Consider the following 13,482-nt stretch of genomic DNA (forward strand, 5'->3'; position numbering starts at 1 on the left):
AGAAGCTCATTTCAGATAACTTGTACATTTTGAAACTTTCCCCAAGAAAGATGGGAAGATAACATAACAAACCTCTATTCCTCCTTGTAATTTCTCATGAAACATCAACACTCTTCCCCCATTTAGTGAGGGTTACTATTAAATTTACAGTTAGTTGGCATCCTTCTTTGGAAATGCAAAGCCACGTAGAAATCAATGGAGTTGACATTTATGAATATGATTCACATGGGTCAATATAACCAAATACACGATGAGATAAATGAAACACCTAGAAAATGGAAAATGTTGAAGAAGAAGAAGGCTTGGCCCAACCAACAAGAGTGACACTCACGTACCTTAAGGACTTCCATTGGCACCTGGGTGGCAGAGGGGAGGGTGGTGGGCACACTGACGTTTATGGCTGGTGTCTGACTCACGGGCACTCTCTGTTGCATGAACTGGGCCGCCTGCAGCTTCTGCTGCTGCTCCCTGCGTTCCTGTTCCTGCATCTGCTCACGCATGAGTTGCTGGCGTAGCAAGATGCGTGATGTCATACTGGAGGAGCTTATTGGAGGCTTGGAGGCCCCAGGATGCTCCTCGGAACTGCTGTGGGAAAACCAAAAAACACAAATTTAGTTCCCTAATGAAACACCTCATTTGCATTTTGGGGTATCCTAAATTGCACCAAACTATGAAATGAGCCTGGGCAAATATAATCAGATCGCAGAGTAGTATTGCACCTAATTGAAAATCAAGAGCTGACAGGATTTAAGTCATTAGTAGTTGAATTAAAAGAAGTCAGCTTGATTGCATCCAGGCATTTTTATCATGCGCTTACTTTTCTGACATTTTATACTGCATACTACTCATCACCACCAAATATAGTGCCACCATATGAAGCGCCGAGAAGAGAGGCGTCTTAATGGCACCCAGATTTCCACATTTAAAAATAAATGGTTTGATTTCCTTTTTTATAGCCAGATCTAACCAAATAACTACTCCTACGTGCTATCTAAATTCCTTGAAGGTATCTGAAATGTTTACTAACACAGAATAGTTTAAAGAAAAGGTGAACTTTGTCATGGGGAAATTTTTCTATGATACAGGGAAGTAAAAATTATTAATGAAAGAAGCATTTGGACCAGAATGTTAACACTGAACTCGACCCCAGTCTTCAGGAAAGAGGGCAGAAGACAAGCTAGTTTGACAACCCAATTCTTCTTTCCCTGGTTTTCTTTATACTGTCTTTTCTTCTGATTCACCTTGGCAAGCCCTATCCTACACACACTTTGTGAGTTCCCCATGAGGCCTACCTCTAATGGCATTGGTACTTATACTACCCAAAATTATTTAAAAAGCTTAAACCCTTGTTGTAAGTCAAAAAGAAAGGACGTCCTGATTTTCCTAAATATGGTTTTCTATTGCTTATCTTGCCAGCTCTATGACATCAGCAAATAATTAAACCTCTCTGCCTTAGTTACCATATCCAAAAAAGAGGAATAACAATAATTTTTTTAATTACCCATTTATTGAAATGGGAGATGTTTTTTAAATGTCTTTTGCATCATTTATACGCTAAAGCCCTACCTCTTAGGGATTTTGTGAGGATTAAATAAAATAATGAATGAAATAAGGCACACAAATCCCTTAATGAGTGCTATGTAGTACTGCCTTAATAAATGTTTGCTGTTGCAATTATTATTATCTAGAAATTTTAATTGTTTCCAGTAATATCATTTTCTTTTTTAAAAAAATCCCTATTTAGGGCAAAGAATATAAAATCTTAATTAGCACTGGAAACAGAAAAAGAGTAACATTTGCCAAAATATTCACTCCAAAATTACTCTCCAAAAGAAGTATTTGCACTTTTAAGCTTCCTTCCTTGAGTATAAATCCCAATATTGTCCTTATCTTCTAACAAAGGCAAAATAAAGCCATTAAATCACAGACCAGCCTTATAAACTCCTTAAAGATAGGAACCTTCAAACTCTACAGGTAAAAAAACATGCTAAAGGATGAAGAAATGTTTGCATTTCACCCTCACATAGTTCCAGAAAATTACATAATAAAACTTATACTAGCAGTTAACTCATTACTCAGCACAGAAAACTGGTTCAACAAACTGTGATAAGTTAATATAATATAATACTATATATACCCACTAAAAATGGTGTAGAGATATATTTATGGTTGTGAATAAAAACTACACAATATAATAAACTTAGAAAACCCAGCTGCAGTAAAGTATTCAAGGTAGGATTCAACTTAAAAAAATGTTCACTACAAGGATAAGTGCAAAGATAATGCTACCCTGAGCCATTGCCGGTATACATTATCACAAACCTTTAAGAAAACAACAGTATTGGGCTTCTCTGGTGGCGCAGTGGTTAAGAATCTGCCTGCCAATGCAGGGGACACAGGTTCAAGCCCTGGTCCGGGGAAGATCCCACATGCCACAGAGCAACTAAGCTGGTGAGCCACAACTACTGAGCCTGCACTCTAGAGCCCGTGAGCCACAAGTACTGAGCCCACGTGCCACAACTACTGAAGCCCGCACGCCTAGAGCCCATGCTCCACAGCAAGAGAAGCCACCACAGTGAGAAGCCCGCTCAGCACAACCATGAGTAGCCCCCGCTCGCCACAAATAGAGAAAGCCTGCGTGCAGCAACAAAGACCCAAGGCAGCCAAAAGTAAATTAATTAATCAAAAAAAAGAAAATAACAGTATTATCAATTTGATTCAGAAATTTCATTGATGGATAATTTTCCTAAGAAAAAAATTCAAAATGTGGAAAACCTGACATTAACAAAGCTGTTGACAAATTGCACAATATTGTGAACCACCTAAATTTGTCCCTTAATATGAACATGATTATGTAAATTATGAGGGGAGATGTGGGTCAAAGAATACAAACTTTTAGTTATAAGATGAGTAAGTTCTGGGGATCTAGTGCACAGCACGGTGACTGTAATTAATAATACTGTATTGTACACTTGAAATTTACTAAAAGAGCAGATCTTAAGTGTTCTCACCACAAAAAAGAAAATAAATAGTAACCATGTGAGGTGATAAATGTGTTTCACAAAGCATACATGTAAAAAATCATTGCATTATACACCTTAAATAATTTTGTTAGTTACACCTCGGTAAAGTTGAGGAAACAAATAAAACCATTCAAAAGATTTAAGAATAAAATAGGTTTAAAAAACAGTAAATTATGATACATAGATTTGATAATATACCTTTTTTTAATCGCACAACTACAAAGTGAGAAATGCATGTCCTAAGAGTAAATTAAAAAGTAGGATCAAAAGTGGATTTACATTCTAATTTAAAATAAGGAGAGAGTGTGTATGTACACAAATACACACATGACTAGCAAGATGATCATAGTTGCCACCGTGGGAGTGGAATTATAGGTAAATTTCTTTCTCTTTACTTTTTCCCCTGCAAACCATAATAAAGCCATAGTATTTTTTCAATGGCAGAATATATGCCACTAATTGAAGAACATGAGGAACATGAACTAATTTACAAGCATGAAGAAATAACTTGAGTGATCAAAGCCACCGTTTGGCTAGAAGACACTGGATCCATCACAGACAGTATTTTGACAATAGGATGGGAAAGTACTGCCTTATATCCAGCACACTTGTTCTCTTGGAAGTCTTCAGAATCCCAGAAGACTTAATCCCTCTTTCCTTTATAGTTTCCTACAGATGTACAAAGACTGAACAATGTAAATACTCTGTATTATTTTTATAGCATACATTCATCCACACCATAAAAATACCTAGCCATTCCTCAAAAATACTCCATCCTTAAGTTTCTGCTAAAAGGCCATCAAAAGAAAATGCATTTTCCCACTTTTGACTATGTGTTCAGAGCTCAAATGTACTTTCCTAAACCCAGAAAAGAAGGCTATTTTAAAATAAATAAATAAATAGATGGTCTTACTATTCAAAGCCTGTCAGGTTAAAACATTCCCAGAGAGACTGATCCTTTTGATAAAATCAGGAGCAAACCTTTGTGCCGTAGCAAATGCAGCTGTGGAAAAATCGCACTAATTAGCTGCTCAAGACGAGCCATTGGCCGTGATACTGGGGGGAAAATCCTTTCAATTAACAGTAAAGCATTCTTGCGACATCTTAAGTTAAAGTTACTAGTTATCAACCACACTAAGGCTGCAGACTTTAAAGTCAACTACAGTATCATTTAAAGCATTTACTGAAATAGCCTAACAGGAAAAAAAATACATATTTATATGGTAGACCCCTATAAATAAATTAAAATTCCACAAAAGAAAAGCTAGCAGGGCTCAGCTAATTGACATTTTAATAAATCTTCTCAGAAAAAGGAAAAAGTAGTCACTTCACTACACACACTCCCTGCGGGATATTTCCATGTTAAAGATGACTCTCAGAGTCTCAGCCTTACTCTCGATCTTTTAAACATTGCTTTCTCTTAGAAATAATTGAATGGGCAATTATCACCTTGCTGACAAAAATGAAGATACCTACACTTCAAAATGTTACCAGGTCAAATGAGCATAATGATTTAAACTCAAAGTCGAGGTTTATGTGACAATATTACAGGTGGCCAAAAGCTTATTTTTAAAATGAGGACCTGATGCTTAAACTACTAATAATAAGCAAGAAGAGTTGTCCCAATGCATTTAATTTTAAAAGCTAACTGAACTCATCCAGGGCCCAATCTGCATTAGATAATCCTAATTCCATCAGTCTGATTCCTTTTAATCAGATTATGTAAAGGTCATTTATTCAACAAATAGTTATTGAGTGTTTCCTCTGTGCCAGGTGCTGGGAACACCTGGTTTCTAATCTCATAGAGTTTAAAGCCAGGGTCACATAATTTTTCTACGATGCCTAAAAATTAAGTCAATTATGTAGATTATCTGGCTCTTATCTAGTTCCACATGGGAAGGTGTACATCTCACCACGAGAAATCACCCTTTGAAAGCCAAATGAAGAGGAGACAAATGCCTTTACTGGCACTTACCGAATCACTGAAGCCAGACATGCAACCTCCCTGACAAGTGGGAATTGCTCAGTGGTGACTCAAGGAGGACGGCCATCAACTGGACGCAAGTTCTAGCTCAGTCACTGCTGAGCAATCTGATCTTTAACGAGCCACTCAATCTCTCTCAGCCTCTCCAAAACCCACCCCCTAAATGTACAGCAGTGATTGAGTGAGCTAAGTTAAAGTGCTCAACACAGCGGCTAGAATATGGACACTTACATAAATAGCCATAAATGTGACTCAAGTTCCTACCTCGATGGCTGAATTTACATTTTTAACCTTCAAAGTCAGCCTCTTCTCTGTGATGACAGAGGTATGTGGACATGTGCTCTGAATTACCTGGTATGTTCCTAAATTCAGAGTTAATTCCACTGCCTTGATCAACCACTTAAATGTATCAGAAATTCCATGAAATCCAATACCTTGCCATCCAAACAACACCTGCCTGACCACCCCTCACCTTTAACAGTGATGCCAAAACCCCCTCACCAGACTTTAGGAATCAGTCTTTGGTCTCCATATCATCGTCATCCAAGACATGAATCTGGTTGTCAGCTGAAACTTACCTTTCAGGAGGAAGGAGCTGATACACTTTCCCCTACATTTCCTCTCTTCAATTCCTCAGGCAGAGTACAGCCCTGACACTTAACTAACCTGTGGCCATGGCCAAGTCAGTCAATCTCTTTGAGCTTCGGTTTTCCCTTATTTATAGACTGTTTAATATATCTGCCTCTCAGCATTGTTAGGAGGATTAAAATTTGTAATAGATATAAAAAGCTTAGCACGATAACCAGAACATAGGTCACATAAACTGGAACAGAGCTCAAAAATTAGTAGTAAAATAATATGAAACCATGAACATGCTACTTCTTTTTTGATGCAAGGAGGTGAATTTCCATAAGCCTATATGCAAGTTTGGACCATAGCAGATCTGCCTTTTAAGGTTTAGGCGATCCCTATTTAATTCAGAGAATCTGACAAAGTTTTGCTGGAGTGGAGGGAAGATAATTTACCCTGCAGTTCTCTCACCAGATATAAAGTAAAAATCCTAGCATTTTTCTCCAGGAAAAACTAATCTTCTTTATAATCATTCAGGTGATAGAGCTCAAAGCCTAGCGTTTGCCTGTACTGGATACAATGTAATTATGTCCAGGAAAGCACAATGGCTAATGTTCACATACACAGTGGAGATGCAGGAAGGCATGATAATTAACCTCATGCACAGGTAAGAAAGCTATACCGAGAACACGTTAAGCTACCAGGGTTTCCAAATGCAAAAGGCTGGCTGCCACAATATCTGCTGTCTAAAGTCAAAATGCCCAGGCTCTATCCCCAGAAATTCTGACTTCAGGTTAGCTAAGGCCTAGGAGTCAATGTGTCTACAAAAACTCTGCTCCTGATTCGGATGCCATGCTTAGAAACTAGAACACCTAAGATTACCCATTTGTTTAGTAGAAGAGCTGGGACATGAACCCACATCTTTGATTCTTAGACCAGAACACTTTCTTCCATGTCTGAGGAAATGCACATTCCATTCCCCACCTCCAGTAACCCTCACAAGAGCTCTGAAGAGTCCTTCTGATACTGAACCCAACATGCTGAACGGAATGAAATGGGAAGGACTACTTACTCCTGCCAAACAGGCTATAAAATCAAACAGACAAAAACATTTGTGCAGATACTGCCAATGGATCGTCATGGTTACAACACAACTACTCTATCATAAGGAAAAATCCACAGGTTGAATCTACAAAAATGTTGTTCTGTCAGCAAAAAGAAATTTTTAAGAGTCTTTAGAAAGTAAGTCCAAGCGCATAAATCAACGAAATAAGAGTCAGTAAATGGACATATCTTTTTAAATGGCAGTCTGGGTATCTAACATTTTAGAATGATCAGCACTTCCATTATCTTAACCTTTCCATTCCTTCCAAAGTCATCGCTTTGTAAGCGTAAAGATGGCTTCTTCATCGTGAATGGTGGAAGCAAGTACCAACAAGAAAATACATTGTTACTTGTCTACATGATATATATATGAAATATATGGTATGTCTGATATATGTTATATATGATATATATGATAAATATACATCTCACTTAAAACAGCTGAGAGTATAACTCATGTAAACATGAAAGTACCAGATTTCACAGTTTGGCTTCAAAAATTGAGATCTTGTGGACTTCAGGCATCACCAACCTTGGTTTTAGTGGTCAAGAAAAAAACATGAAAACATGCCAAACATCCAGCTTTTTCTGGTAACATTACCAGCTCAGACAATAAATACTACAGGTTTCTGGAATGGAGGAAATAAAAAGACTTGCAGAGTGTACCTTGTCTTCCTCCTCTTCTTTCCTTCAACAAATATTTGAATGCTTTGGCAAAGCATGTCCAAGGGCCAGGTTCTGCTAGACGTGAGGGTAGCATGGTGTCCAGAGTGGACAGAACACCTGTCCTCTGGAGCTCTTTACTCTCCAGGGTACAAAAGGAGGAAAGTATTATAAAAAGCAAGAACCAGCAATCATATGCAAGTTAAAAATCTAAAACTGTTACTTTTCAACACCTGTACCCCAATTAGTTTGAAAACATCGGAGTCTCTCCGTATCTACTCAGGATTAGTATTCTTTAAGCTGGACCTTTGACAGATGCCAGTAAGAGTAATTTCAATAATTGATTACATCAAAATCAAAGAGAAACATAATGAGATTCCCAATATATCAATATTCTTCAAAAGAGGGTACAAAAAATGATACCCTGGAGTGCAGGAAGATTAAAATTTATATAAAATTTATCCATCATTTCTATTTTTGTACATGTCGTATATTATAATATAGTATTAGTATAGTGGCACATGTATAAAATTTATAAGTAAAATAAAACACGTTGAGAGAGTCTGCTTGAAAAAAAACCTTACTTTAACTAGGAGGGACGACCAAAAATGTTTGAGACCTCTGTAATATTAGACCAATGTTCTTCTAGGCAATGTTCCTCAACAGATTTTTTTTAAGTTGATTATTTTCACCCCTCCCAAAGAGAGTTTCTCACTTCTATACACTCCAACCAAGAAGAATCTCTTACTAAAAGGTATTTTCCAACAAGGATATGAAGGTGCCATTTCCTCATTTTAAGGCCATGACTGTCCTCCATTTCCCACAGATGCCACCACGGGCTTCCATGCTCCTAACTCTCAATTCCCCTTGAAGAAATTATATCCGTCAGCCTACTATCAAAAAGCTATAAAGCAGATGAAGCTGAGGGTCCCACACTCACACTTCTTGTCTCTCCTATCAAGCTGCCTTTCACTAGACCATGTTGTAGAATTCTTGTTTACACTGTCCGACTATGGAATCTCATTCATATCTAGATGCCATGCTTTAAAAGGCTCTGAAAAATTCGCCTATAAGGTGTAAGTAATTGATATGGCATGACAAGATATCCCACTTAAGAGTATTTTAAAAGAAAGAACTTTTTATCCAAAACTATGACGATCTAATGACAGAATTCAGAGATGAGTGTGAAAGTAATTGGAAGGATCTTTTTAAAGACAGAAAAGCCTTCTATCTCTACTCAAATAACTGCCCCAGTCACAGGGCATGCTCTGTCCACTTGTCTAGACAACGTCACAACAGGTCAGAGAAGATTCAAAAGCCTTAATCGCTTAACAATTACTGCATGTCTAGAACATATCAACCAAGATGCAAAGTCTGCAATACTGTGTGGAAATCAAGACAAAAGTACCAATTGTGATCTCAGGAGCAGTGAATGTGTGCACCTGTCATGGTTTAAAAGCCAGCCTTACAAATAGTGGTAATGATTTATGGTGGTCACATGGTACTTGTGCCTGCCCAGCATCCTGTCCCACTTCTTTGGCCTTTCACCTTGAAAAATCAGTCTCCTCACTTTTCATTCCCGAGGTAGGTTATGGCGGTGCTGCCAACTCCAGACATATAAACACAACGTAAGTTGGACCAATCAGCATACCCATCGAATGTGCTTGTGCTCTAAAATGGTCCAATAACGGTCAGCCCTATGCTGAGTAGAAATAGAAATATTGACTAGAAATACTGGGGTAAAAGACCTCTATGTATACTAACGTTTGGAAAGATGCTAGGATATAAATCTGGAACTTCCTGGACCTATGTGAAAAGAAAGCCAAACTAAATGAAACAGTGATGTGAGTTGAAAGAGGGAAAAGAAGCCTGAGAAGGAAGAATGAAGAAGGAGCCAGTGTTTAGATGACACAGAGCAACTGGATCAAACCATCCCTGAAGTCTTGATAACCCTGGACATAGGATATTGATTTACAAGGGACTCTCAATCTCCTTTTCTGTTTAAGCCAGTTGGATGTGCTCTGTTATACCACAGCTCATTTCTGTGGCATTTTAGAAAATAACAGTTATTCCAAAGAAATCAATGTTTCAGCCTAAGAGCTACAACTCAAACAATCTAGTATCCATTCTATTTTCTCCTCGTTTAGGCTGGTACACTGCCACTCACAACATTTCCCAGCTTTCCAGGAGCTAGGTTGGCTTCACGCCTAAGTTTTGCCAATGAGACTTAAGCAGAAAGGTCATGTGGTACGTCCAAAAATTCTCCCTAAAGAGATACCCATCTTTGCCATCATGTCTCCTTGAATTTAGCTGTAATGGCTGCAGGACTAGCAGCCACTCTGAACCATGAGGATGAGAACCAGACTTAAGGACAGAGCTGGAATGTTCCTGGCCCTTCATGACCAGATAGAGCCAGCACTATGAGGGCAGAGATTTCTGTTTTATTCACATATAAATTCCCCAGCACTTAAAAAATACTTAGCATATAGCAGGATGAAATAAATATCTATCCAAAGAGTAAATCTGGTGTCTCTATTCTAACAAATACCCCACCTCCTAAAATCAGATAACACTAAAACCTTAGTGTTGGAAGACCTTTAGTCAAACCATTTGCTTGAGTCATCCAGTGGCAGAGAACACATTTTTTCCAAAAAGCTCAGTTCTAGAGACCTACTGTATTACCTTAATTCTAAGACAAACTTTCCTTCCATGTTTTAAGAGTTCTCAAGTCAGAATAGATCATATAATCATTGTATATATTCAGTAGAGTTTTCATCTCCCCTGAACAGTCACCTTATAATCAACATTGAATTGGATATAAGGAATTCCATTTGATAGACAAATACTGTGGCACTGGACTAATCATAGCCACTCAAAAGCTCAAAGGAGTTATAGTTTGGATAACCCAGAAATCTGAGCATCGGAGAAACACACTTAATTAAAAGGCAGAGGAAGAAACATCAATTCATTCAGTATCTGAAATGAGAATCCACAGAATGAAACAGAGAAAGGCACGAGACATGGGCCCAGAATACCTCTGTTGAGATCCCAGCTGTCGTTTCTCAGCTATATGACATGGGCAGGACCTTTCACCTGCCCAAACCTTAATTTTGTCATCTACAAAATGGAGGTAGGAAAAAGTACCTTTGTCACAGAGCAAGTATGAGAACTGAATGTATTAACGCAAGTAAGATTCTTAGAGTAGTGGCCAGCACACCCTGCAGACAATAAGTAATAGGCAATGGATTCTTCTGTGCTGTACTTCAATTCCTGGATTGGTACCCTCTGAGGCTCCTAGTAACTTGAAACTAGTGAAAACTGACAAGTTATTTTCTAGGAAGCCAAATCTCTTACAATGTTGCCTTCTGCTATGGTGTTTCTTTGCTTTCCTAGAGGAAAACACAAAAGAAACAATTAATTCACAGTGTGTGCCCTCCAAAAGAGCAGGCACAAAGAAGTTAATGGGCAACAGCTCAGTGAACAAGTTTTGTCAAAGATGTGTGCTAAGAATTTCATTCTGCGAGTTCATAAAGGAAGCATGTTCCTGTAGCCAGTATTTTAGTTAACCGGAAAAAAAAAAATTCAAAATCAATTAAGAAAAAGTAGTTGAAATTAAGAATTAATTTGGGTGTAAATTCAAGGATGACACCACTACTGTCCTTAAGCTGAATGGCATGTTTGATCCAATCATGATATCCATTAATTTCCTTTAAAACAATATTTCAAAAATTAGTACGTTTTAGGGGACGTTGTTGTGGGGTATGAATCACAAAGAATAGCCATCATCTCCCTAACTAGTATCTGATTTACAAAGCAGAAAATTATGACATTTCTAACAGCACGACATTTTAAATACACAATTATGTATACTCTGTTCATAAAATGTTCTATCATTTTAGAGAAATGAGTAAACTGTTTTAATGACATACAATGAAAAACATCTATAAAAGCAAACAATACAGCAAAAATAGCAAATGAAAAATAATTTTAAAAGCTACTGTAAAACCTTTTAAAGATTTACCTACTGAACATTAGGAACTTTTACCACAATTACATTTATGGGAATTTTATTTTTTTCAGAATCAAATTCTCAAAATAGTTCTGCTACATTTAGTATTTTTCCATTATTCTTGCCGTCTTTAAACACACCTTCACAAGCTGCTGAACATAAGGCTTTTCTGACTTAATCAGAACCTCTCTCATGACCCAGGAACGTTCAGTAAATAATTATTAAGCTCCAGAGGTGGCTTTTGCTTAAGTTGATTTGCTTGAATGCTTATTCACTTAGGGACACAGCTTTTAGTATTGTTTTCAGATCTTATCGCCTAACATTGAAAGTAAATGTTGAAGGAAATGGGGGAGTGGGAGGGGAGAGCTATGATCCATTTAGCATTTCTCCATTTTAGTATTTCTTTGAAAGTGCCAATTTCAAGCTTGTTCTACATTTCTATGCCAGACAGATGATTCTGATTTTGGATGTTTTGTTTTCCTCTCAAAGAGAAAAAAAAAAAAATCAATATGCAGAAATGCAAATGAGATGTTTATTCATGCAACTGTTACTACTCCACAGTTGGGGGGGGCAGGGGGGGAGAAAGCAAAAAATCCAAAGTGTTTGCAATGGGGCAATTTTGACCAATGTCACTAAGCACGCTCGTTTTCCTGAAGAAAACCCTTTTTTATTCATCACAAAGCTGGGCTGCAGTCTACCTAGTAATCATAAATCAAGCTCTGCTCTCACTCAGATTTTTCAAGCAGTCATTTTCTGGCATGATTAATTTAAGACCAACATTCCATTTCAAAAGAGAAGGCAGAGCTAATGGGCTAGCATTTCAATCCTGCCTCCCCCCACAAATTAGTCGTTATCCTTGTCATAGCCACCTACTAGAGGTTACAGCTGAAGCCGATTAAAGCCACAGTCACAGAGTAACAGTTCCAGTATTTTTAACTCCGAATAGTACCTCCCCTTTCTCTGTCCTCCCCTTAAAAAACAAAAACAAAAAACAAAACCAGAAAACAAAACTCCTGTCAAGTGGTCCCAGGATTATTTCCAGAATAAAACTTCACTTACAGATATAAGCTTTCAAAGGAACAGGGCATGAACATCTGAACTCTAAGCGCCTCCATCTTTTTTCCTTTAAGGTGTTCTGCAAGCCCTTGGTGAAGAGTGAAAGTCAAAGTTAGTTCTGGCACTGGCTGTGTCACTAGGGGTGGCTCCTGATAAGGCCCTGGAAACTCCAATCCAAGCACAGCTCGTGCTACAACCGTGCCTGGTGTCTGTCTGAAACAGCAGACCTGTTTAATCCAGTACCTACTGTACCTGCAGGACAAAAATGCTGCCTCACCCTGCAACGGGGGCTTCGCCAGGACACAGGCACCACCAGAAATCCAACCCAGCAGCCAGGTGACACCTTGGGATGCTTACTTAGCCCTCCCGAGCACAGACAGGTACCGGTGGAGGTTCGCAGTGGCTGCGCGTTACAGAGAATGGGAAACCTGAGGTAATTTCACATACCGGTGAATTTCTAACACTTAAAAGACCCACAGAATCCAGGAGGGTTGTGGGACAGCTTCTGCCCCTTCTCAACTGGGGAGACCTCTAGCATCAGCTCATCACACACCTCTAGCTGCTTTGCATCCATGCACAGGCATTTCTGGAACTGGAGCTTGATTACTGACCGTGCTCTCCTGCTGACAAGCTAGAGATCTGGACAACATTCCTTACCCTCAGATCCCAAGAATATACGGAGGGCTACCCTTGCCCAGCCCTGGTGGAAATCAAACACAAGCTGCTTCAACTGTGGGCACTATCTTTTAGGACATCTTTAGGCCATACATCTGTGTATTCTTAGATTGTCATCTAATTAAATTCTGAACGTGCCGAAATAATAATACATGCTCTCAAAAGATGCTTTAAAATTGTGACATGACCTCAATATTATCAAATACTGATGCAGCTCCTACAGACTCAGCACACCAAAGATGTCCTGCCCACTTATGAAAATATGTCTGTTTCTCCCTACACACAATTCAGAGGTCAGAACAAAGACATCTGACGTGGACTAGCTGTGTATCCTGGGCAAGTTACTTCACCTCTCTGTGCCTAAGAGTTTGTCTCCGAAGTACATAGTTGGAAAACAA

At 38.5% G+C, this 13,482-nt stretch overlaps 1 protein-coding gene across 7 annotated transcripts in view; it reads right to left on the bottom strand.

Moving 5' to 3' along the window:
* MITF (melanocyte inducing transcription factor) overlaps nt 1–13,482 on the bottom strand; it is a 224,016-nt gene that overhangs the window by 87,669 nt on the left and 122,865 nt on the right. For 3 of the 7 annotated variants that reach the window (XM_082847228.1, XM_082847225.1, XM_082847223.1), the window contains exon 2: nt 336–585. In XM_082847228.1, coding sequence (XP_082703354.1) covers nt 336–585 — 250 coding nt within the window. Of the gene's footprint in view, nt 1–335; nt 586–12,412; nt 12,582–13,482 lie in introns of those variants that run through there. The other 4 variants (XM_082847226.1, XM_082847224.1, XM_082847227.1 and 1 more) reach the window with 3 other exon arrangements.

Source organism: Leucopleurus acutus (assembly GCF_964270905.1).
Source record: "Leucopleurus acutus genome assembly, chromosome: 10".
Taxonomy (NCBI): domain Eukaryota; kingdom Metazoa; phylum Chordata; class Mammalia; order Artiodactyla; family Delphinidae; genus Leucopleurus; species Leucopleurus acutus.